The sequence below is a fragment of the Lepidothrix coronata genome, unplaced genomic scaffold (assembly GCF_001604755.1).
Source record: "Lepidothrix coronata isolate B3197 unplaced genomic scaffold, Lepidothrix_coronata-1.0 Scaffold151, whole genome shotgun sequence".
NCBI lineage: Eukaryota > Metazoa > Chordata > Aves > Passeriformes > Pipridae > Lepidothrix > Lepidothrix coronata.
In genome coordinates, this window is record NW_016690331.1 from 2,169,091 (window position 1) to 2,196,472 (window position 27,382).

The window sequence follows — 27,382 nt, forward strand, 5'->3', positions numbered from 1 at the left end:
CTCAACAGGAGCTCAGAGCTCACACTTGAAGGTCTGCACACCTCCTAAATTCTTACATTCAACCATATTACATGATCATCTTCATGGGATTCTGCTAAGGCACTGCCATTTCTTCAGCCATTCCATTATTTGAGGCTTCAAACGACTCTGAAGCCCTTTGTAACATTCAATAGCAAAGATCAAAGATCCAAAATTGCATCATTAATCTGGTACACAAAATGACTTGAAAACATTTTAACTAAAGCCTTTTATTCTATACAACTGTGAAACATCGTTTACCCTTCTGGCATTGCAGACTCTTCTGTCAATCTTTCCTGTTACTGTGTTTCAGGATGGTTAGAAAGGAAAGAAAAAAAAAAAAAAAGAAGAAAAATTACAATCTTGGCTGGTTTAAAAGAAAATTTCTGGGACCAACTCCAATGTATACAATAGGACAGGAAGACAATGAGGAAACAAACCCAAACTTAAACAGTGCCTATTGGAATAAGCATAGATCCTTGCTATTAATAAATACAAGTCAGGACAATTTATCAATAGAAGTTACAGTTCTGTTTAACCATTTAATGCACAAGTAGCACTAAAAATGTGCAGTTACAGCACAGTTGTGTCAAACTAAGCACACGCAGAAATGGGGATTAAAAACTGAAACTGACCCTCAAAAGACAGGGAAAACATGCTAGTTTAGTTCTGAACCATGGTTTGTCTCTAAGCAATGAGTTTGTTTTGATGGGTTAAGAGTGCAGAAGGGATTTGACTATTTTTTTCAAATAAAACACAATGAAAAATATTTTACCTTTTGTTTGACCAACACAATCCCAGTAATATAATTTATTGGGACTTCTTTTTAGGCCTCAACCTAAACCTTGACAGCAAGATACAGGAAGGGCAAGATCATTATGTCTCTTGAAGAGACTCCAATAACATACTGCCCCTTGAAGGCACTTGTGCTTCTGCTTCAGATAAGAGTCATTTCTACACCATTTCTCTACGAGGATTTGTAATTTGTTCTGGCTACAAATGGTTTTCTGGGATATCCCCATATTTTCTCACAAAAAGCTGAAATGCCTTTGCCCCCCTCCCCCCCAATAAGTTAAACCTCTATAAAAGATTACCATGAGCCTATGACAGTCACAGATTTTTAGAAATAGCAGGGAAAACAATATCTGCATAAATCTATAACAAAAGAACAACTGCATATAAAACTTCAGAAAAGAAAAATCAGTATTTTTATCTCATGAACATGAAATCTGCAGAGAAGTTTCTAAAGTTTAACATTAAACATATTAAGTTATATTCAGAATGGTTTGAAGTTTTAACAAAATGTCACATAGTTTTGGAGAACAGTTACCAAAAATTAGACTAGTGTGTCTTTAGAACACCTAGGACACAGCGCAGGAAGTAGTTATATATATTTAAAAAAAAAAAAATCTCTAAGTTGCTGCAAAGCATGTTCACTCTATAATGATGCACAGCATCATTAGACTCACCCTGCTCTGATATTTTTCTAGTGTTCTTATCTTGCACATCAAAAGCTCTCTAAAGCAATTACAACAATTCTAAAGTTAACCCTTTGTTTACAATTAAATGGGCCAATTCATTCAAGTATGAATTACAATACAATACGTATTTTCTGGGTTTTTTTCTTTTCCAAATTTCTCTTAGTGGCAGAAATGTTTGAGTAACCTGTGAGAAATCATTGCTGGAACTTTATGAATGGAATGTACTAAAAATACCTTCTGTGCAGTTCTGAATTACATTGTGAACACAGCAATTAATGTAGCCAAACCAGTTTCATGTCGAGCATGAGCAGATGACTATATTATGTTCTGGAAAAAAAAAACAAAAGCAAAAAGGAGGAAGCAAAAGTCTGCACTGGATTATCATCCACTCTCTGTACACCTCACACAACACGAACCACTCAGGGACTTCCCACCTCACTTACTGAGAGGAGGACAGACTTTAGTTTAAGTCATATGGATTTTTTTTCCTCTATATTACAGATCTATTAGTCACTTCAATTAAATGCATACTTCCCGTCCATACTGAGTCATTAGCAGTCTCATCTACCTTGGGGGTTCAGTGGGCTTCTATAGTACTACTCTTGGAACCAGTACAGTATGGTCAAGTAAATAATGAACCACTTGGGTCCGTGCTCCCCTCACGTTGATTTCTGGCGATAGTGAAGCGTCAGGTCCCCACCGCTCTTCCAAATGAAGTGTTTTACAGTTCGAAGGTCCATGTTCGGATCCAAAACCTAAACCAGCAAAAATTCATCTTTTACTCCACGGATCTGCTAGACTGTCAGAAATTCCCAGATAAAACACTCCCATGGGTGAACTGGTACCAAGATGAACCATGCAAAGGCTCAGATTTTTCAACCAGCAAGTAAACCTGATGCATTCCTGAAAGGTTTTAGCAATGTAACATGTGACTTCATATCACAACCACCTCCCCAGTACTTAATCTTCATGCACTTAAATAGGCAATTTATCATTTTTGACAAATTTTGAACACTGCTAAAAATGTAGAGTTCCAAGCATTATAAAAAAATAAAAAAACCAAACAGAATTCTGCAATTGTATTAAGTCCATTTGTTGAGTATGTAACCCTGCAAAAGCCTCTAGTCAGACCAAATTAAACAGACTCACTATAGCAATTCTTTGTTCTGGCTATCTGCAAATGTCTGAACTTGTGTCAGCTCCAAGTTAACACGATGTCGAAACATTTCCTTAGTTTTAAAGGTAGCAGATAATCTACAGCATATTTCCAGCTCAGGATTCAAAAATTCACAACCTATTCATTGCTAGACATTGGTTTGGATCACAGGCTAAAACACCCAAGGAACTTACCTGGTCCTGGCACAGAAGTTCAATCTTCTCCTCTGCTAGCACAGCGATGTCCTCCTCTTTTTCTTGTTCTCCTGTTTTTTCATTGTTGGAAGAGCTGGTTGTCTGAGACTCATTATCCAAGTTTATGATTTTCTCATACACGTGTTCCATCACTTTCCTCACCTGAAGCATGTCACTTGCTGACAGTCGGTCTCTAGATAAAGTGAGAGAATTTTGTAAGGAAGAAACTTGAGAAATATAATTTCTTACCCTCACAATACCTCAGTTTGTAGCAAACTATGCAAGTACACAGATAATCTCTTTATATTATAAGTTTAATAGTGAATTATCAGGATCATCCAGAATACCAGGATCATAACCGCTATTTATCCAAAGAGTCTCATAGAAAAAGGGACTCAGAAAAGTGGTAGAGATATTCAAAGGATTAGATTAAAATCAAAGCTTAGATGAAGAGTATTGCACACTATCCTAATTCTTTCAATAGAAAGGCATTAGTAGAAGGTCAGAGGATATAGAATTAGAGAGCTAAGCCAGAAAATGCTGTTCACCCCACAACATTAACTAGAGGACATTCTCCTGTAATAAGCAGCAGCACTTTTTCCACAAAGGACACAAAAAGCCTGTGAAACTCCTCTTTCACAAATAGCCTCTGATGAGAAAAACTCAGTAAAACATATAGAGAAACTAGGTATTTGTGTAAACTACTGAAAATTGCTGGATATAAATGGCAGGCATACTGTCTATGACACTGAGGTCACATCAGAGTTGTTGATTTCTAACCTACACAGCTCCCAGCTACAGCTCATGTGACTGGCAGACTATCCTGCTTTGCCTACTGTCAGGTTTTGTACCTCTTTCTTTTAGCAAGCTACCATTCATTACTGTTAGCAACAGGAAACATAAAACTGTGGTTCTGAACAGAGTAACAATCCATTAGTTCCTCTTGTTTTCTGATTAAGTATCACAAAAGACAGTCTCATTTCAATAATTAGTTCTTAGACATTTCTTAGCATAAACCTGAACAACTGCCCACCAAACCTAAAAGAAACCTCTCGTTCTTTCAAATACTCTGATATAACTCAATGCTTCAGAGCAGTGCTGCTTAAATGACTAGAAAACAGAGAATTAGTTTGGTGGAGTGGTTTTTTTGTTTGTTTGTTTGTTTTGTTTTTGTTTATTTGGTTGGGTTTTGCTTGTTTGTTTTCTTTGTTGTTGTTGCTGGGTTTTTTTCGCATGCAGTTCTCTTTCTGCAGTTTATCGAACTCAAACATGGATTACTTACTTTTTTAGAGTTTTTGCCCCTGATGATGAATGAGGTTGGAGGTAGAAGGGAATCTTATTGAACTTGGGCATATTTTTCTAGAAGAAAACACATTTGGAAAGTGTTAATTTAGGATGAAACGCTGTCAGCTACTATTTCCACCAGCTGGTATGTGAAGTATATTCAGCTCCTAATTATAAAAACCCATGAGAGATTCTTAATCAACATCCCCACCACGGCCAACTTCCAAATTACTCATACTCCTGAGACACTTCAATTTAGATGATGCACAGATCATTGAGCTTTTGAATATAAATTATCAGTTATTTCAGAGGCAATTAGATATATCAAAAGACAGCAGCAACATGATGTGTATTCTCTGTTCCTGAGCTCCTCACTTGAAAATGATACCAATTATGCACAGGGCTTTGAATTCTTTTTCTAAGACTTTATGTCTGAAAAAAGTGAGCAAAAATACATTAACTGGACACATGAAAAAAATCATGAATCTCAAAGGGTCTTGAATACAGACCTCGAGGCCACTTATTTTGAATACAAACAGAGCATAAATTTAAAATGTAATTTCAGACACTGCACAATTAAAAAAACTTGTAGTACATCTCATAAGAAAGCCACAATAAAAAAGCAACACTTATGCACACAACACTTACATCCACAGTGATGTCAATTACCCATTGTGGCACAGTTTCATTAAGAAGCATAGACTCGGTTTCTCCACCTGAATCCCGACATAATAACCTAAGACACACAGAAATAACCTTTGTTATTTTAAGTTGCACTGAAAAGCTTTCAGGAGAGGACCTGCCCTTTTAATGGGCAGGGAGCTTGAACTTTGTTAGCAACATCTAACTTACTGGGGAAGTGATCATTTCTTTTCTGTAAAGACGGGAAGTAGCTGCAGGAAAACAGATCCCAGAGCAGAAACAGGGAGTAGTATCCTAGGAAACTGTGGCCGTGACACAGAGAAAATTTAAAAAGCTACTTTGCTCTGGATTGTGTATGTTTGTGTGTTGAAGAACGAAACTGTCAGGAGAAGGGGAAAGGCACCTGGCATAAAGCAACTCTTTTCTGCTTCAAATAAATGAGCTTTGATTTAAAGCATCTGCTAAGCCCTCACCAAGTAGAAAGAATGAAACCAATTTTAAGAAATGTGCACAAACAACGATGAAACAAAGCCAGATAAAATTTTATAAATTCCAGTGAGGTATTTTGTTGGAGTCCTGCAAGCCTTCTCTTAGGTCCCACAAGCCTGGCTTGCTCCCTTCAATGGGGTCTTCCCAGTGTTCTCCTAAGAAGAAGCTGTGTAAGAGCTAAGATCCACCAGTATAGAATGGAGGCAAAGATTAAGCCTCAGGTACAATTTAAATACATTGATACTGCAGCAAAAAAAAGTCAGTTTACAAAGCTGGAATTGCTTTCCCTGTTTTACTGACCAGTTCATGGACTGAAAGGTACATCATTTTTGGGCTTATTCAGCCTGGGAAACAAAATCAAAAAAACCAAACATCTCTCACCCCTTAAATTTAAAATCCTCTATGTCAGTAAATATCAGTACTTCACAGTGTTTCAAAGCTCAGTATCTGTTTTGCAGCACTATTAAAGTGTCTCTTATGTATCACATATCATAAATAGGCTTTTTCAGTGTAGAATGAGAAGAGCTAGGAGAGTAATTAGAATATAAACATTACAACACAGAACCTGTGCTCCTACCTGCTACAGCTTAGGGCCTTCTAATGGATCATTGACTGTAATTCTGGGAGCAGAAACCAACTCTCTAGTAAGCAGGATCTCCTGGGATGAGCCATTATTTCTCAAAGACCAGCACAGCATACCCATAAGAGAAGTTCTACAAGAATGTAAATCTAGACTTTCATTCTAAACCAAAGTTCAGTTAATCAGTTTGCAGAAAGAGGGCACCCAGTGATTTCAAAGCGATGAGACACAGCTAAGAACAATACACAACTCTTACTGTTGTAAAGCCCCACACCTTGTTGATGTTCAAACTCACATACTCAGTGGGACAATGCCAAATTATCATCAACAGCTGCTTATTTTGCCTGTCAAGGGCATGTCGTGAATGTCCAGTACAGAATGGAAGCACTGCATTTTGATAATGGTCCTGCTTGTGCAGAGAAGTGATTGTTCAGTCACTGAATTTACACTCTTGAGTTTTTATACCTGAACAAAGTGCGTCCTCCAGCCTCACCAAAAATAACTGGTGTATGTGGTGGCACTTGGAAGTATCCATTTCCTTTCTGGACTCTGTTCTCCTGCTCACCATTCACTGTTAGAAAAAGAAATCATCACAGCAGTGAGATTGCAGTAGGCCTTAAAACAGGGCATTCATAGACCAAAACATGTCTTTTCCATCTACAGCTAATTTACTTCATAAATTAACAAAATCATATGCTTTACATAAAACAAGAAAATCCCCATTTCCAACATGCAGCAAGTATATAAGAAGGAACAGTATAGAGTAATGAGATCAAAAAAGGTTTGTGTAAGGCCTATTTCAAAAGCCTTTGAGAAAGGGGAAATAGAGCTCAGGAGGCAAAACGCTACTATTAGTTTTTTTCCATTTCCTTAATAGAATTCTAAGTATTGTTCAATTTGACAAATCCTAATATTAGAAATCAACTAAAGAGACTTGCTGAGACAAGACTATTCTTCCCTTCTCCACTGACAGTACAGAACTCTGAAGGATATTGGTTTTACTCTTCTACCTGGATTTGCCAGATGTCAAAACAGCGTACTAGGAAAGCTCAGACTCACAGTTCCTTGAAGTTCCTGCATTATAAATTCTATTTATTATAGCCAGTTACAGCAGGATGGTCTTCAAACACTGAAGAACCTGATTCCATATCAGTGAACAAGATAAGATTAAAGAAAAATCAGCATTACTTATGCACCTATTGAACAGTGCAGCTTCCAGTCAGTCAGGTATCTTGAAACACAGTGTAGGAGAATTCAGATGCCTGACTTGCACTTGGGAAAAAACATTTCCATTACACTACAGCATCTAGTTACTGTATTTGAACATGATGTTGAACTCAAGCAACATAATATATTTAGATGGCACGGTCTCATGAGATCAATGATTCCTTAGCTTTCTAACCAGAAACATATGTAGTGAAAGAAAGGTCAGAAGCTGTATTAAGCAAAGAAACCAAAAAAAGAAAAATCTATATTAGAAGGGACAAACATGATACTGAAGTCACAGCAAGTGAAAAATCCTAGAGTTTGAAACTATAACACTTCTCTTACCAATTGAGAGGAACAGCACTGCACATATACACACATTTATGTGTGTTTATTTATATTTTCTCTACAAAAATTTCAGTGTCCAACTACATCTTAAGTCACTGCTCAGTGTCAGTTTCTTCATTTTTTAATTTTGAAATGAAATGAAGACTGATTTTGTATTTCTCACATCTTGTCTGGCTCTAAGCTGTAGATTGCCAATACACAACAGTATGAGAATCAGCAACTTGATCCAGAAGAGTCTGCCAAGTGCTGTAACCCTCCATGGAGATCGTTTTTGAAAGAAGAAAGTAACTAACTCTTGGCACAATCTTTGTCATAAAATGGTAAGATATTGCTGAATGTACAGTTTCCCTAATTGCATTATCTATCTATAGAAAGTAATTTCTTAATCACCAAAGACCAGACTTCTCAGTCAACTCTGATCTGGCTTGAATTGATTTCAAACTTAGGAGTTACATATTCTCTTTTATTCTGCCAAATTCAGCCACTATCTTACATTTTACATAGCTGTGCTTTTCATCTCATGCCTGATTAGGATTAGCATTATTACCTTAAAACACCATTCTAAGGTGGTTTTCTATAGACCTACTTCACATATTATTATACCAAAGGTATGTTTTCAAATAAATCTTTCTTTTCTTTTATTTTCTTCATAATACCTAGAAGAAAACTGGAATTATGTCAAGAAAATACTTGCTAATGTTGAATAACTGAATATTGCTCTTTGCTGTCATTATCTAGGCTGTTTCTTCTCTAAGTCAAGCCTTAGTGTGCCAGTAATTGTTCTTCATCGAGGCACCATGTTTCTGCAACTTCAGAATCATTTAAATTCTTCTATTCACCTGCTTTTTTTACAGACCAGAGTTCTTAAGATTTTTGCTGATGCTTTCAGAAGTACAACACACTTTCTGGTGTAAAGTGAATTTAAAAGGGCTAAAAGACATTAGTCTACAATGCATACAGACACAGGGGTAAGAGAGCAAATATGTTGTATCTGTTCAAGAAACAGAAATAAATAAACAGAAAGTATGGACAAATCCTAAAAAAAGGAAAATATTAAAATACTAACCATGGTTCATCTCATTTTCTTCTTCATCCATTGGATTGATATGTGTTCTAGGCCAGTACTCCAGAAGTGCTTGTAGCAGAAGCCCTCCAAGGTTTACTGTCAAGACACAGTGAAGTGCAACTTCAGCTACAGAAAGAATGTTGGCAACATAATATTCTACATTTGATCTACAGCTATTTATGGGCACAGAAATCTGCTTATCACAATCTCAGAGCTCTATGTTACAATCTTCCAGAAAAATATGATTTTAGAATCCCTGCTGTTGGATCACTCAAGTGCTGTAACATTCTCTAGATTAAGTCACAGTTACTTTTTCCCTTTTGTTTCTTGAAGGTTTGAAACCAAGTTAAACAGAAAACCTGAACATGATAGAAATGTTGCAGAAAAAAGCAAACACTGTCACTGGAGAAGTCGCTGAGGAATTTGATGTTAAGAAAATAAGCCCTAAAATCCAACCAGCTACTGACACAGGCACTTGAACATTTCAAAACATGCATACTGGAACTTTTCTGCTTTTTTAAAAAAAAGTAACAATATTATTTAGAAGTAAAAATATTATTTAAAACTTACATTTTGGATCAGAACCATCTGGACTGCTAAATCCAGCATCCTTTGCTGAAACCCAGGCTGCAAAGCAGTCACTTTCATCCAAAGTAATTGTCAACATCTGTTGGCAAAAGACCACCAGGGAGAGGAATGTAATAGTTGTTTTGGATTAAAGAAGTCTATAAATTCATAATTTTGATCACACTTAACTGGGATTACAAACCAACGAATTTCTAAATGCATGGCAGCACACACTGTTTACCAAACTGTATTAATTCATAATTGGTATTGGTGGACCATACCATGAGGGAAAAAATAATAAAAAAAGCTGTTATTCAGATTAAGAACAGGGGTAAAATTTGCTGTTTTACCTGAAAATACATCTAACCCATCAGCTAAGCAATGAACATTCTTCTAAAGTTATAACAGGCTAAAAGCTTTGTGAACAAACAGTATATGAAATATGACATTAGAAAAACAGATTTAGGAGTTGTATCTCACCCCAGTTTTCAAGTCTACTGAGAACCAGTTTGGCACATACACCATTTTAAATCTCTTCTTAATTTCTTCTTCAAAGTCTACTTTCCCAAGGTCTTCAACTTTACATGCCTGTACACCAAAAAAAAAGTACAAGTTTTGAGTCATATCAACACCTAAATCTTTAACTTGACTTTCATGTATATGTGGAATGATTACGGCTTCTGATCTCTCCAGGAGTACTGCAGCCCAGAAACATGAAAGTTAAAGGTTCAAACATTTCCCAAAAAATTGAACAGTAATTTATGTGGTAAGTAATTTTTGTTTCAAATTTAGCAAATTCAGATCAACTACTGCAATGGGAACAGCACTGAGTGAATTTGTGGGTGAATTCAAGGGTCTGAATTCCAGGTGAATGCAGGTGTCTGCCTCACATTAGGCAAAGACACAGAAAAGCTCAGAAATACCCCCTCCCCTTTCAAAAGGCACACTTTGCATAATGTCTTGACACAGAAAGAAGACTCACAGGAATCTCACACACACAAATATATATATATATATATATATATAAAAAAAGTAAAAAATAATTAATCATCCAACAGTAGAAACTTAATCTGAAATAATATACTTACCTTCAAGACATCCCAGTATGCCACATTATTATTTGTGTCTTTGGTTAATATGTGTCTCTTGTCGTTAAGAATGTGGCACTGAATAATACTAGCACCCCCTGCCAAACAAACAAGAATTAAAGTCACTACAGTCATTATTTTTTCTAATACCACATTAAATTGTGCAACATGACGTGTACTGTTCTTTGCTTTCACTTTTTTATATAAGAATGGGATGTCACTAAGGTGTAAACACTATTTTAACTGTAACTAACACTGGATAGACAGTAAATACATTGTCTTTGCTTTAGTTCAAATCATAGTATCTAGTATCTAAAAACCTGAGTCAGTCTTAAAGTTGTATAATTTCTGCTAATGGTACCATATTTTATAAGGTCTTCTGAAAAACAGTTGTTTACCTTTTATAACTTGGTCAGGCTGTGTACACAGGGGTGGTATGGGATTGGTACAATCATTATCATAATCTCCTGATGCTCTAAAATTATGAATTCCCTTCAAAGTCTAAAGAAAGAAACAAAATAATAACACATTCATAATAATCTATAAACTCTGTTTTTATATGTAACAACTGTCAGTCCATGCTGCTATTTAGATGTTAACTGTTCAGTTCCAAGGAAGACAATTTGTTTCTAAAAGCACCATAAATAGAGAGCAAAGGAAGTAATTCAAAGCTTAATGCCTTTTGATCAATTTCAATATTAACATTTTATGATTTTTTTATAAAGAAACCTCACAGATCACAGCAAGTCACAGCCAAATAGCAAGCAATAGCCCAATCGTTCCCAAATCAAGACTGCAATTCCCAAGACTACTTAATTGAAATCACAGACTGTAAAATATATCACTTACCCATTTATTCACAGAGGATTTAGTTGTTGCAACCCAAAGTGCTGGAGGAGGATCAGCTGATCTATCAAGTTCCATCTAAATAATGAAACACAGAAACTTTCAGTCATGCTTAAATTAATTGATAATTAATATTGCTCTGTGTAGACTGGCTCCCATACTTGGAAGTATCTCAGGAATAGCACTGCTTTCAGTTTACTACAGAAATACAAAGCTTAAAGGAAAAGAAACTAAGCTGGAATATCTGAAAATGCAGAGAAATTGTTTCAAATATTCAACAAATAAATTCGGGACACGGATAAGAGTAGATGCAATGTGTCTAAACAGCCCAGCATTTAAAGTTGCTTCTAGCAAGATGCAATCTTATCTAATGGATAGTTTGATAAGCACAGAATTTGCTGAACTACTTTGCATTCAGACACTTCATATGGTTAAAACGAGAACATAAGAAGTTTTGTACTAATTAACTTTATACTTTTAGCTCGGCCATTACATTTTTCAGCCAGTAATGAATGACCACAGCCAAGTTATTATAGACCCCTTCTGATCTCTGTACAGCTGACCACAGCTTTCATTTCCCATTTTGAACTACAATTTCCCAGGTTGTTACTTTTTCAGAACTAAATTAGTACATCCAAGACTGGATTTGAACACAGCCAGAGTTCACTCACAAGGAAAGCCAGACTGCTTGTATCTGTAGGTATCTGTTTCAATTGCACCCTCCTTAAACAACTACAGGTTCCAGGGTCACGTCATCTAGTTACAGACAACAAAAAAATCCAAAAAGCAGCCTCTTCGAAAGACTCAGACTTGCGCGTGCAGTTTTCTCCAAGAACACATCAAGTTTCAGTGTTCAAAAAACCCACAATCAACTTCACTCCTGGTTCCCCTGAGTACACAACAGATTCTAACACAGTCCTGTGCACATATGTTGCTGCTAAGAAAAATCTGGTTTCGTACAAAGCCTTGGCAACGCCAGCTCAGTTTCTTAAAACTGTACCAGAGCCTGATAAAACCAACTTTTCACGTCTGAAGTACTTGAATTTCCATATTTTCAGTAGTTACCAGGCATCTATCTTCTTCAGACAATTCAGCTTCAGATGCAATATGGGAGACAAAGGCAATCTACTAAGATGTGACACAGTAAATGCTTGTTACCCAACGCACATTCTTTCTATCAACTTACATCACTCAAGCCACTATTTTGTTAGACAACATGCAACTACCCTTTTACACTGTGAGGGTGATGCAGCACTGGCACAGGCTGCCCAGAGAGATTGTAAATTCTCCACCCTTGAAAATACTCAAAAGCCATCTGGATGTGGTGCTGGGCAATCAGCTCTGGTGGCCCTCCTTGAGTTGGGGGGACAGACCTCCAGAGGCCACTTCCAGCCTCAGCCATTCTGTGATTCTCTGAATTAAACTCAATTACCTTAAGAACTGGTGCTTTTTCTTCACAGATAAGCACACGGATATCAGGATTTCGTAAATCTGTACAGTAAATCTTCCTGTCTCTTCCTCCTGAATAAACATGAGTGAAGGCTTCATTGACCTGCAGAGCCCAAACACCCTCATCATGGACTCGATATGTGGCTATGCACCTCTGCTGCCCAAGTGACCACAGGCGGATAGTCCCATCAGAGCTGCCTGAAAGACACTGAGCAACAACCATCATACTTCAGTCAAGCAGGTATTTAAGTCTTTTAAAATACTGTCTTTTCCATAAAAAGCTTTGATAATTCTCATGGTCATATTTTTCCATTAAGATGGTGCTAAACAAAGACTGGCAAATAACAAGGCTAGTCACAATTTTATGTAAACAACGCCCTCCATACCTAGATGAACCTGTAATAAAACAAAACCTTCACCCAACAGCTTCCCTTCCTTAATCACTAAATATCTGCAATACTTGTTAAGCTACCTTCTGTAATCTACGACATAAAACAATTATATCAAAAAAGACTAATGACACTTCTGCATTGTGTAAAACGCCTTTGCTGCAGGTTAAAGCACATACCTGGGTGCCATCTCTGTTCAACAACAAAGCTTTCACATTGTCTGTGTGCCCTTTGAGTTTCATAAGTTTTGCACAAGTTCTTGGATCCCACACCCTTAGAACCTATGGAAACAGACATTGGATAACTGGAATTAATACCATTCTTCCCACCAATGCGTTTCCTCTGCGGAAATTAAAGCTTTCCAAATGAATCAATCCAAACACAGATTACATCACTGTAACCACATATTAGTAAAAGACAGACATTATGCAAGTCTAGTAATCAGATGTGATCTTCTCTTGATTTTAATTGAATTTATTCTGGCTTCTTCTGGCTTCTTAAGAAATAAAAGAATGGAAGCAACAGGAAGTACGATAGTGTGATGTGGGTGAAAAAGATTCTGAGAAACTTCTCAGATGATTCATTGGTGTATCCTATTTTCATTTTTACACTGTCTTGGAAACAAAATTCTCTCAAGGTTAGATTAGGTAAAAAAACAACTCACAGGGACCTAAGCATGTTTCAGCTTCCTTTACAACAAAGAACAAGGGCTGTCTCTTGGGGACACTTGAACTTCATTACCTCACTTCATTTCCCACCTCCTGCAGGGATCTCACAAATTGCTGGCACTGTTTCTTTCCTACCTGCAGCAACTGCTTCAGTTTATATAATCATCTGAGTCATGTGCCCACAAAAATCAGAGCTCTTGTGGTGAAATGTAATGATCTTTGACAAAGAGAGGGTTACACAAGATGATCTGATTGTCCCCCCCATGTATGAAAGCTTTATGGATATGTGACATCCTCAGACTGAGGCAGGATTTGTACCCTACACTTGCATTCCCACTAAAAAAAAAGTGTTTACACTCACTATTAAAACCACAAAAGCTGCTATAGACATGACATTGAAAATGAATAAAATTGTCTCTCTATACTACACTTTGAACTGAAGTGGAATGAGCCTTACCAAATTTTGCTTACCTTTTCAGTGGACCCTGATACAATAACTGTTCCCATTTGATTCATTGCAAGACTGTAGATTGAGTCTTTGTTCCCACTCAGGGAAGAAGCTATTTAAAAAAAAAATTACATATTCAATTTTAATGCTGTCATTCGAAAAAACCCCCACATACTTATTCATTCAAAACTGGTATTTTAATATCCTTTGATCCATGAAAATAGTGCCACTCTGGCCCATATATTGAGTTGCTTTACAAAAAAGAAGGACTATCGTCTGAATAGTGCTAGGAAAATCCCAGCCCAATTCTTAATTTACTTGTGCATAAAAAGAAAATAACCCCTCAGATTTATGGTCATTACAGTCCTGGTGCACTTTTGACACCAAAATTTAGTGCCAAGACCATCAAGCTATTCTTGCTCAACTACTTTATTGGAGTATGATACTTCGATGTGATCTTGTAACACGTAGCATTTGGATTTTTTTTCCAAGCCAAGCAGCAGTAAAATTCTACATTTTATATTAAAGGCTCTTCTCCCAGTTCAGCAAAGATGCAGAGAAGTTACATTGCAGTGCTGCAATGTGTTACTTGAGCACGGATGCTGCCTCTGAGTTTGTGCAAACCATATGGCAGCTCCTTAGCATCACACCTACCATCAGAGTTGAGGAATTCTGTGCCATCTAGGCTAATCCACTTTTGAAGAGAGTAAAATACCAGTCCCTCAACTGAGAAAAGCACAGACACAGCAAATGAAAGTCATCTATTTAGAGAGCACAATCAAGCATTTCATTAAGCTTCAAAATCCATATGATCAGTATGCCAAGAAGGCTGAGAATAGCAACAAACTGCATGGCCAGCGAAAATGTGAAACTTCACACAATGATTTATGTATGCCATGGAGCTAAGTTTCCAACACAGCATTTGTAACCTAATATCATAATATAATATTGCCTTTTGTCACAGTGGAGGAACTTGTGTCAGGGGAGGTTTAGGCTGGATATTGGGAAGAGGTTCTTTACCCAGAGGGTGGTTGGACACTGGAAGAGGCTCCCCAGGGAAGTGGTCATGGCACCAAGCCTGACAGTGCTTAAGAAGCATTTGGACAACACTGTCAGACACACAGTATGATTTTCTGGGGTTGTCCTGTGCAGAGCCAGGAGCAGAACTTGATGATCCTTGAGGGTCCCTTCCAACTCAGGAAATTCTACGATCCTGTGAAGCATTATGCAGCTTTACTTCAGGGTCCTCTTAGTCACCAGTTATGGCTATCCAAATGTAAACTGTCAAATGAAATATATTACCCACGGCCAAAATTAGGTGAGAATCTTCCACTGTCCACAGAGAACAATTAAAGGCAAATTGCATAACTGAAGACTCCTGGAGGTTAGCACACTGTTCAACAATCACTATAATTCAGGAGAGGATGATACACAGAGTTATCAAAAGCTGGATACCAGGAATGGAAGAGAGAATCTTAACTGTACAGAAGCAAAATTTATGCCATAACAAAAGCAAAGCTCAACTCCATCCTCTTCTGGAAGGGACTACTTGTCAAAAGCAAAATCTCTCTGCCTAATTTGAGTTATGGCTGTGCTGACTGAGAGACTCTTTAAAAATAAGCTTCCTCTTAATGTTGTCTTGTGTACATTGCTTCCAGGCAATCAGATCGGAAATTAATGTACAAGAACAAGCTTCATTTGTACTCTCAAAAAAAAAAATGATACTGTTTCAAAGGACTTGGGAAAACAGCTTCTTTGAGGACATTTACTGTGTTCTTCCCAACAGAAACACTACTATTTGAGAGCACTAAAAAGAAAGAAAAACAACTCCTCTGCTTACCTTTCCTCCCCCTCATGAAGTATTTGTGTTCTAACTCTAGAAATGCAAATTTACCCCTGTCATCTTAGAGGCAATGTCTCCACTTCCATTTGATCTTTGGCAAAAAACAAGCATCGGCTCCACAGTACTCCTCATCTCTGATTTACTTGAATCATTTAGGTTCTGTATCACTGTAGCAGTGTACAAGAAATGCTGTGGGGTTTTTTTTGTTATCTCACAACTGAGTTTTCCCGTCAGTTCACAAATAAATTCTTCCATCAAGAACTCCATGTTCAAGTAGAATATGGAAAAACTTACAGTTATCAGCAAGGTTTGGCTATAAAATAATTCTTTCAATGCAAGTAAATAAATAAATATGATGATTTTATATTTCTGGGAAATATAAAGTAAATCTCTTTAGGTATCTCCAGTTGTGTGCCATTCCAGCACTATCCTGCAGGGTAACAGCTCACTAGAAGCCATCTCTCTTCCATTGGGCTACTCAGACTTGTCAGCATCAGGCTATACTTGAATTAAAGTCTCGTAGACAGAGCAAATGCCAAACTCACAGTTCTGCCCAGCAGATGCACCTTTGGTTTCAGAAACCACCAAATCCATAAAACTAACACACGTTTCTGAATCATCCAAACACAGTAATTCAAAAAAAAACCCCTACAGGCCTGCCTCTTCCTTACAGAACCACATATTCCTGAAATTTCTTAAGAGTATGTTGTCCCACTTCCAAATTTTAGTTTTGCAGATTTTTTTTGAGTTATTCCTAACCTATGACTGAGGAAGCAACTATTCTTATTTAGAAAACCTAAGTGTGGCAGTGTGCAAGTTGATTCTGTTCTTTCCCAACACATCCATCAGATTCTGCTATGTTAAAACATCTATCAAACATTAAGTAGAAAATGAAAGAGATCAGTCACTTTGAACAAAATTTTTACAACCTACCCAACAAGCAGCAGAGACCTCTTTCTAAAAAAAACCTATTGTAAAACAGCCAATACAAACCAGAATGCCCATGACCCAGATCTATGCTATTCACTGGAGCAATCAAACCCAACTGAACCTGAAGACTGGTGTGATACTTCCCAGAAGAGAAACTTAATCAGCTCTACCCTGACTAGTCTAAGAAGGTGGTGTTGGAATTGCTGCATAAGGAAAGATCTCATAATTTACTATAACGTCTTTACAGGGAGAGGGAAGCAGAACAGATCACTTCCTGAAAGATCATGGTGACATTAGGAGTTAACCCTGATGAGTAGAATCTACAGACAGCTTCCCCTTGCCTTCCAGTATCTAGAGAGTTAGATCTCACCAGTCTGTTATCCTTATCAGTGCTTAGTATTACTCTGCATGTTTTTTTAACTAATTTAACTAGTAACTTCATGGTTCTGATAGACAAATTTGATAAATCTGTAAGTCCTGCTTTAGGAGCTGTACTGCAATGTTTTTTTCAGCATCTATACAAACAAAAAACCAACTCCAAATTATAATACACAAAAAACATACAGACATATAATCCAAGAGAAAGTTTCTGTGACAGGTTAGTTGAGAAGCAAAAAGCTTCTCAAGCTAAAGCTCTATCAAGTTTCAGAGAAACCAGCACATCACATTTCAGTAGAAAAAGTTCAAAGAGACTTGTCCTCTATTATAAATGCCATGACTGGTGGCTGCTCTAGATTTCCAGCTATTATATAACACAACAAATGCACTGATTATGTACTAAAACCACCTTAAAATTTCTTGCACATTTTTTTATGTACAGACAGAAAGAGGCATCTATGGTTTTCAACTGATCTCACAGATTACACTACTCAATAAAATGCATTGCATTAGCCTCCCCTCCCCAGGTACCTACTTGTTACAGTGTTATTTGAGGCAGTCAGTGCTGTTAGAGTATTTACATCCCAGAGGAATATCTGTCTGTCCAGCCCAGCAGATGCTACCAGCTCCTTGTCTTTTGCATATGCCAACGCTTTCACATAATCCTACAATAAAATACGTACAAGAACATGAACGGACAACATCATCCATTTGAAGTCTACATCTTAATAATTGAAAGAATGGCAGTGATCACACACAGTATTTACAGAAAATGTTTTTCACCTTATGCGTCCTTAGTGTTGACATGCAAAATCCCTTATGTGCATTCCACACTTTAACAGTAGTATCTGAAGAAGCAGATATCACTAAATTGGAAAGAATAAAGACTAAATTTTAATGGCTTACATATAACTTTAGGGAATATTCATACTACTCTGTTTTACCAAAAAAGATTGAAACAACCGTTTATATACACATTTCAATTTTCATTAAAATGTCTGATTACACTATTTACCAAATTTACAATATACGTCACAAATTAATTTTACATGCAAAAAAAAAAAAAGATGGAAAATAATTTAAGCAGCAGACAATTTACTCCATACAGTCTCTGAATGCTGTAGTTCTCAAACTTTCAAGTACTTACATGTTTTACCATTGCAGCAGAGCACAATGTCATTTACCCAATCTGTGTGGTGTTCCATAGATGCTATATAAGGGTCTTGCTGCAAATTAAGGAAAAAAAAGTTTATAAAATCTCATCACAAATGGAAAAGATTATGACTATCATATCCTGTTGCAATATTTTATTCAACCTTCAAATGGACCTAAAGTTCTCTTATCCAGACTTGTTCGAAATCACTGTTCCAGAACCTTTTTGTGACAGAACTAAACAGCTATGTAAGGTACCACAGTATGAGCAAGGTTAAAATTATTTTGCTATCATAACAATTGGCAGCTGCTAAAAAACAGTCTCAGATGTAGACCTGTGGAGAGCTTGCCTACCTTGGAAGAAAGGCTTAGATAGGAACCCTCTCATGACTGACCTTGTGCTGATTGACACTCCATATCCTTATGATGGAGTCCCGGCCTGCTGTGAAGAGTCTGTTCAACGCTGGATCCAGCTGAAGTGCATTTACCCCGTTCCGGTTGTACTTCTCCACCTCATCTCTAATCACATAGGAGACCTAGAACACAGTTGCACAAATCCAATTATGGTATTAAGGTGTTGACTTGGCCACAAAACCCAAACATCTAATTTCATCTTTGTGAGGGCCTTGGGTAGAAAATATCAAGAGTTTTACAAGCATTAAGTCTGCAGGTTTGAGAGTTACCAACACCACCTCAGTCATTTCCCATATTAATGGGGAAATGACACAGAGAAGAAAGCAGCAGTGCTAGAACTGCAGCCCAAAGGGTTATTTAATCATTACAATTCAAGTTTAGTTAGATCCAGAGAATTCTTAGTTCAGTTCCCTGCTTCATGTGCATATTGTGGGTGCTCTTAGAAAACACACTGCGTTTGTGTCTCACTTCCCAAGAAGGTTCTACAGTTTCTATAGCTGGGATGACAGTCTTTCCCATTCTCACAGGGGAGAGGATATAGTCACTAAGGATTAAAGCATTCAAAGACTGCAGATACAAATTCAAGCTATTTCAGCTGTTATTATTTTTAAACCAATTTTTTAAAACCTACCTATCTGCCAATATAATAGAAAGCTCAAATTTTTACTGCTCTTTCAGATAAATGACTCCTTTAGGTTTTTTCCTTCTGTGTTTGACAGTACTGTGTGTAAAGGTTATTTCGTGGATTTGTTCAGAAACACTAAAAGGAAATTTCAGGAGACCCTGCAAAGGCCACAGCACTCTCCATTATTATGTTCAGTAAACACAGTTCTAAGGCACTGCAGTTTCTTCAGAGTTACTCCACTCACACTGTGCTGCAGCTCTCCTGATCCCTGGGTTTACACAGGGTTTATATGCATTACTCTGAGGAAAGCCCTCACACTTAGGGAAAAGGAGGGGAAACTGCCAGTTATGCCTCTTCCCATATTCTGTAAACTATAATCAGAACAAGGTAAAATTTCATGCTTGGTATAATCAAATCTGCTCAGAGCCAGAATCATTTGGATACACAAGTACAAGTGTTTTGAACATGCTTACAAGTAGTCTTGGGCTAGAGATCTGAAAGCAATTTTTCACTCCAATAACTGTTATAGTAGTATAAAGAAAATGTTTTCCAGATCAAATCTCAGTTACACAAAACAAAACCAACAAATTAAAATATTCAGTGAGTGGTTTTTATCACTGAAGAAATATTTTTCAGCATCTCAGATTCTGTACCATGAGAGATGACAGGTCCATTTGGTGTATGTGAGCAACACCTCAACTGAATTATCCTGTCCCTGTGCAGCACAGTAAGAGAACTGATGCTTCCAGAAAGCACATGTCCAGTGCCACTTTGTTTGAGAAAGAGCTGCAGCAGCTCTACAAACCGACACAGGAGGATCAAAATTAAAAGCCTCCTGAATCCTTCTGCCTTAATACTCTCCATTATCATTTCACAAGCCCTTCACTAGAGTTATTAATTTTATGTACCAATGCTCTTAAAACACTTCTTGCTCATATTCTGCCAGCCACTCACAGTCCCTGCAGAGACACAGCTCTTCCTCACAATTTTAGATTGTGTCCTAATTTCCAATACTTTCAGCTGCTCTCACCCGTTCCAGACTCATCCATAACACTCTTGCTATCCGTGCTCCACCTACACACAGCTTTGGAGACACTACTGAGAGAAGACACCATTAACCACATATAACAGCTTTATGTTAAAACACTTCAAATACTTCTAAGTTTTCGGGTTTTTTTAGAGAGCAAGATGTATGTGCAACTCCTCAGTTGGGCTTGAGGATATCACGTCTATACTGCTGGAAGGCACACAGACTACTGGAGTAAAAGAATTTTACAAAGTCAAGGTTTAACATGATACAAAACACAAGGCCACAAACGAATGACCACCAAACTCATGCTGCTTTCAAACTCTTTGAGGCAAGCCAATGAAAATATTCAGTTAAAAATACTGTGTGCGAGCAGATAAGACACAAATTAAAGTAATTCAAAACCTAAAGTAGATCAGATTTGATGTTAGTTAGTAGGGAGAACAATCTCTTGCTGACATACAGTGTCAGACTCAAAGTCAGCTTGGCCCTTCAGCTCTTGCTTCTTGCAACTGCTAGCAGGATATATTTCGATAAATTTTCAATTTTTGAATTTGCTCCTCTTCTGTCAGTCACCTCCCATATTTGTTGTATCTTCAGGTGTAATACAGAGCTCTTGATTCCACTCATAAATAAGACTGTCACACTATGTTAGTCATCCAAGCATTTTAAGGAGCTTTTTGCTCAAAATAATGTTACCTTTTTAATTTAAAGGAGTTCAAGCAAAGCAGAGCCCTTTATTCTTTTTAATAACTTCCACACATGAATTAAGTAAAACATCTCTTGGCAAGTATTGTTTTTATTTTGAAAGAACTGGGACAAAGAGAGGAGTTATATTGTTTTAGAGTTAGCAAGTCCATCTATGCTGGATCTCAGCACCAGTTCAGCATCAAACTCAACACCATCCTTCTTCTTGGGACAAACTGGAGAAAGTAGCTGTGCTGTAACAACTGAATTAAACAAGATTAAAATCTTATTTCTTACTATTCCATTTTTTTTCTGTAAATACATGACAGCTTTGACGGAAAAAAATACGGCAATACAACAAAAAAGCTTGATATAAAATTCCCCAGCAGCAACTGCTACTGTTCACAGAATTCAACCAGTTACTTTTGTCTCTGCTCAGATTTACAATTCTACAAAGTTTTATTTACCATCCACAAAGGGGTAGCTTAGTTTTCCTGATAAACTGTCTTAATAATTTAAGAAATAAGGGCAAAAAGGAAAAGAAATGCCTATTGCACAAAGAATCAGTAATGATCCCTGTCTGCCTGTCCCGGGAAGAAACTGTGACTGCCATTTTTCAGTGATAAAAGTGATTCTAATCCAAATTACGCATGTGCTCCCTAAAATTATTTTTCTTTTTTTTTTTTTAAATTTCTAATACTAAAAACACAAGTAGAGAAAATTAAGATGAAAGAAACCTACTTTGTGGTTGGCAAGTTGATGGGACACCACACCAACATTTCACATGAATACTGTGATTTGAGCAGTCAGGCAAGGACAAGGCAAACCACTTGTCCTGAAGAAAGTATGAATTGAAAAAGACGATTATGGCAAAAAATGGACTCTCCAACTTATATTGGAGACCTAACGATATCCAAGCAATTGCCCACTCTTACACTGAAAATGCTTAATGAATTTTTCTCATCCAGAATTAAAAATGTTAAAAGGTTCACTCCTGCAAAGCAGTCATTGAGACTGAAATAAACATTCTGAATATTAACAAAACCAGAACAAGACTCATGGCATATGTGGCTGAACTAAAAACAACCTCATGAGACATTTGCTGAACACCTCAAGGAACCCTTTGGAAAGAGAGATATAACATCAGAAGCATCCAGGCTTGCACTCAAATGCGTTAATTCTGTATTAACACAGAGGGGAAAAGTTAAGGGATTCACAAAATCTGTTGAAATGCACGGGGAACTTAAAAAGGATCAATAAAAGCAACAGCAACTGGATTTAAAAGAGCTGACACTTGTGTAAGCATGGTGGACACACCTGCCAAGGCCACTAAACTAAAAAAATTCACTAAGAAGAACAGAGGAAGGTTGCTGATAATCCACGTGTTCTCCTTTATATTCTTATTTGGGGGCGGGAGGTCAGAAAGTGCCTGGTTGGTTTTTGAGTGTTACTGATTACAGAAAGAAAGGTTAGTAACTCTGGTGAGTATACAAACAAATACAAAATATAATGTATACATTCAAGTACGTGTGTACACAAGCATATCTAAAGAACATAAAAGCAGTAAGATTTTGGCTGAGGAGAAACTGCTGTGACAAAATTCTCACCTGCTCTGGAGCACACACATTTTATCTCCGTGTATAAGGTCCTGTGTCCTGCCTGGAAAGGGCTGTGGAGGTCACCAGGAAGTGACAGCTCTGAGCACTCAGTGGCATTTGTTCCAAGCAGGACAGGCTGGAGCACCATCACTGCTGTGCCCAGAGTCAGTGGCAAACCAGAGACAACCCTGACTGTGACACAGATCACCGGGGGTTTACTGCCACCATCCGAGAGGGACAGGATTCCTGGGATGTGAGATATTTTAATAATGACCCAGGTCTTTGACAGCAACTCTGCTGCAGCTTTTATAAACTCCCCCATGAACAAGAATCTTTCACAGCAGCACAGCACAAACATCACAAGGGGATGGGCTCTCAGTATAAAGAGTTTATGGGATTCAGTACCCTAAATGGATCAGGATTAACCATTTTAATGACTACCTAAGAGCTCCAGAGATAAAGCTTCTGTCAACAGATGCATTTCAGAACATAAAGACAAGTGAATTTCTTGTAGGACCCACAATGTGTTTCTTGCCTGGATGAGTGTATCAGCTGATCTGGAGCCTTGTTACAAGACATGCCTTATAACAGATTTTACCTTCATAGATGGGTAAAATCTACTATTAAAAACACCACCACACCATCAAGTGGAGGAAACACTGACCAGTGGAGCTCTGAGGACACTCATCCCTTGGTTTTAAGTGGAAAAAAAATAAATTCCACAAGACAAATACTATTGTGAACAATTGAAAAAAAAAAAAAGAAGATTTTCAAAATCACTGGAGGATTCCATGAGATGTGACAGGAATTGCATTCAAAATGAGAGAAAAAGCAGCAGTCAAGTAGCAAGAAAAGAAATATCTATTGCCTTAGTATCTTGGTAGAGCATATGTATCCCTAAAAATATGGATTTTAATTAAGAACACATTATTTGAATTCTTATCAGGGTCCCCAGGTTCTAGAATAAAAGTAATGGAAGGCATTAAAAAAATCATTTTATCCTTTTACAGTGTAATCAACTTACTGGCTATTTGTTTGCTTAAGCATTTTATGTGAAATAAATATAATTTATAAATATAATTTGTATATTTATTATGTATAAAATATTAAAAATAACACATATAAAATGTAGTAAGTTGAAGTAGCAGCACATAAAGATGACCAAATCAGTGCAATGAGATCCTACAATGGTTTGGGTTAGAAGGGACCTTAAAGTTCACCTTGCTCCACTCCCCTGCCATGGGCAGGGATACCTTCCACTAGACCAGGTTGCTCAGGGTCCCATCAAGCCTGGCCTTGAACAATTCTAGGGACAGAGCATGAGATCATCTTATTCTGTACAAGACTTAAAGACAAAAAGTACTTAAAATTCAATAATTTTATAAGGATGCTGATCCAAAACAGTTATGGCAAAATTCCCACATGTTGTCAACATGTTTCAAGTGTGGGAGTAAATTTATTCTGGCCAGGGAGCAAGTTTGGCAGAGCAGATACAACGCGACCCCTTAAGGGCAGCTACTTCAAGCCACCTGCTGAGAAGTGGCTTCATCTTGATTTAATTCCCAGGAGCAGATCTGAAAGTACAGCATATGGCCAACAGCGGTGTCTGACACACCTCTGCATCCTCATCCTCTTCCCAAATCAGACAACCTCATTCCTGCAGCCTTCAGACATGCCAAGCTATGCTTCAGAAACACCTGCCACTGGACATTTCAAATGCCTGGCTTCCATTTAAATAATTCAACTTTTTTCCTTTTTCTATGCACAGAATTTATTCTGAGCCCTAAAGCATCTAGTCTGATTAAATCCTTAGAAACATAAAATTATATGCAGAAACACCCTAAACTGACTATTTTGGATGGTTCTGCTTACCAGTAAAACTAGTGCATCCAAGATATTAATAGCTCTGATTTCCATAAACTTCATCCATGTAAGTAATCAAGTACTTTCATACCCGAGAGGTGTTTTTTGAAAAAGCTTCTCATAGTCTCATATGTTTGGGACAAATTTCTCCCTCTGTTCGCCTCTCCCTGAAAAGTTACACGTAGCAGCATCCTAAATGCTCAGCCACTGGGAAGCAAAATAAACTGTGAGTGGTTTTATATTTCCAGTAGCAGATGATGGAGAAAACAGCCACTTAAAATTCAACTACATGAAAAAAATCCTGTCTCTGATCGAGCAGGTGAAATAATAAGAGGGAAAGAAAAAACCAACAGCTTCTGCTCAAGGCTTTATAAATGTTTATCATGGATTGGTTTGGGTTGGAAGAGACCTTAAAGATCATCTCGTTCTTACCCCCTGCCATGGGCAGGGACACATTCCACTAAATCAGGTTGCTCCAAGCTCCATCCAACCTGGCCTTGAACACTTCCAGGGATGGGGCATTCACAGCTTCTTTGGAAAACATGTAACCAAAAAACTGCAGATCTAGACTTCTGGTGCACCAGTTAAGACACAGATCATTATAGCAGTACATGAAGTGGAAAAAAAAAATATTCACACAACACAATGAGAACAGAAAAGAAGACATCATAAACCAGCACAAAACCACCTGTAAAAACAAGCTTTTGAGCTAAGTAATGCTTAGAAAACAAATGTAGTAGTAAAAAAGGAAATAATGTGCTCTTTGATGCATGCTGCTGTCAGGGAAATACTCCTTCATAAATAGGACTACATCAAAGAAATATCAAGGTGTAATAAAATCCCCTTCCTTAGAAGTGCAACCTGCAAAAACTTGTTTATGGCAGAGGCAATGAAGTCAATAAAGGGATATTATGCTTTGGATTTTTTGTATTTTAAAAAATGTCCAAGGAATTTTCTGGTAGAGTAAGCGAATTCTTTATACAGTATTGACTGAGTGCTTCCCTTAACCACAGAAAACACTAAAGGCTCTAAAGAGGTGCACATTTCCTCTGTGTGGTAAAACTCAAAAGGTGTGTTCAAAAACCAAACCCACCTCTGTTTGGAAGGATCTTAATGCTATTCCAAGCCTAATCAATATTTCATTTGATCACAGTGGAAAGAAACAGCTGAAACTTGCACTTGCCACTGGGCAGCTTTACACATTGATAAAGCATTAAATCTTTTCCATAGTGAAAGCTGTAAAAATGCCTGAAGGGCCGGTAGCATCACAAACGAGCAGTAAAGCGTTGAGGACCATAAAATAAAACCATTTTCATGACTTTTACTGTTAAAGAATCTTGGCTTTTAACGCACACATTGGTAATTCCAGTCTCCACCAAGGCTACAATAATGTACCCCTAACTATATACGAGCTCTCAGGTGTGCTCTACACCCTCCAGGCTGCCTATGCCAAAGGTTTCCTTTAGCAAATGCTGCTTGGAGCTGGGAAGAACAAAATTTCGAATTCTAAACAGAAAAAGTCCTGTTCCTTGCTCATGTGTGCAAAGGGCCAGTGTTTAACAGAGACAAGACACTAATCAGAAGTCAAAGTAGCGGTAAGATGCAAAGCAGATCATAAAATGGTTTGGGTTGGAAGGGACTTTAAAGATCATCTGGCACCAGCCCCCTGCCATGGGCAGAGACACCTTCCACTGGACCAGGCTGCCCACCCAACCTGGTCCTGAACACTTCAGGGATGGGGCATTCACAGCTTCTCTGGGCAACCTGTTCCAATGTCTCACCAGCCACACAGTAAAGAATTCCTTCTAACACCTAATTTAAACCTACTCTCGTTCAAACTGAACCCGCTCTCCCTTGTCCTGAGACTACAAGCTCTTGTTAATAATCTTGCCCATCTTTCCAGTAAATTCCCTTCGGACCTGCCAGCCTGGGCACTCCTGCCTTACCCTTGGGTTTGCTGTTCCAGACAGGCAACGCACACCCGAGGAGCTGTTCTCACCCTGCTCTAGAGGGAAACCCCCGGCGCGGGACACAGCCGAGCGAGCGGCAGGAACCTGCAGCTCTGCCGCTGCTGGAAATTCACGTTACAGCTCAGGCAGGGCTGCACGGAGGGTGGGGGGGTCACAGTTCTTTCGGTTTCAACATCACCTCCCGCTGTGCTTTGGATCAGGGCTGGTCCAGCTCTGCCTCCTGCGGGTCCCGACCCCGCCGGGCAGCGAGCAGCGGCTCATCGCCCGCGGTGCCTCAGGCAGTCGCTCGCCCCCTCCGCGGCGGTCAGCGAGGCGGGGGAGCGACACCGGGGGCGTGTGGTGGTGCCTCCCCTCACCGCAGCGTTGCTGTGAAAGAGGGCGCGGCGGCGCTGCCGTGGAAACCCCCACGCCCTGACACCACGCGGGCGCTACCGCAGCCCCGCGAGGCGCCGGGCTCTCCCCGGAGTCACCGCGGTCCCGCCGCGCCCTCACCTGCACTTTCCGGCGCCCCGCCGTGTTCTGCCGGTGATGGGCCGCCATCTTGCATGTTGACACTGTGGCGTCATGTCCGACCGGAAGTGCCGCCCCCCGGGGGCCACGCCCACCCGCGACTTTTATACGAGGGTGTGTGGGCGGGGCCAAGGGGCGGGGCAAAGAGGAGGCGTGGCCACCGGTCCCGCCATGTTCCTTGAACGCGGCCCCCTCAGTGTCTCGGGGCGAGTCGGGGAGTTCTTCTTTCCTCTGTTGTTCATTCAGTCTCTTCGTCCTGCTCTGTGCTGCCCCAAGCGACGCCAAAAGGCCTGTGTTGAAATAAGAAAGGGCCCACTCGAATAAAGAAAATCGGTTTTATACGTCAATAATAATCGGATAATTTTTTTTAATCAGCAGTTTTGCGTATGCCAGTAATGACCAGAGGGTTCCTGTGTGGGCGTGGGACAGCCTGGTTGTGTTGCCAAATAAGAGATAGGGGTGCTGG

General features: G+C 38.6%; 1 protein-coding gene across 1 annotated transcript; it reads right to left on the reverse strand.

The window, feature by feature from the left end:
* Window positions 1-232: 232 nt before the first annotated feature.
* Window positions 233-26,991, reverse strand: WDR48 (WD repeat domain 48). The gene is made up of 19 exons (XM_017828684.1): window positions 26,899-26,991; window positions 18,618-18,758; window positions 18,218-18,296; window positions 17,854-17,936; window positions 17,606-17,735; window positions 13,943-14,031; window positions 12,983-13,084; window positions 12,398-12,622; window positions 10,969-11,043; window positions 10,518-10,620; window positions 10,120-10,217; window positions 9,512-9,619; window positions 9,035-9,131; window positions 8,465-8,560; window positions 6,310-6,415; window positions 4,782-4,869; window positions 4,132-4,208; window positions 2,850-3,042; window positions 233-2,254 (listed from the first exon to the last, which is right to left on the reverse strand). Exons 1-19 carry the CDS (start codon window positions 26,944-26,946, stop codon window positions 2,159-2,161), a joined length of 2,034 nt encoding a protein of 677 aa, XP_017684173.1. The 5' UTR covers window positions 26,947-26,991; the 3' UTR covers window positions 233-2,158.
* Window positions 26,992-27,382: the final 391 nt, after the last annotated feature.

Bases quoted from the DNA above. Each gene is read 5' to 3' on its own strand.
- WDR48 (XM_017828684.1), bottom strand. From the start codon at position 26,946: ATGGCGGCCCATCACCGGCAGAACACGGCGGGGCGCCGGAAAGTGCAG. The intron at 17,937-18,217 runs GTAAGTACTTGA...TTTCCAATTTAG, and splicing joins CTGCTGCAATGGTAAAACAT to TGATATCTGCTTCTTCAGAT. The intron at 4,870-6,309 runs GTATAAAAACTC...TGTGTGTCTTAG, and splicing joins GGAGGACGCACTTTGTTCAG to GTTATTATGTCGGGATTCAG.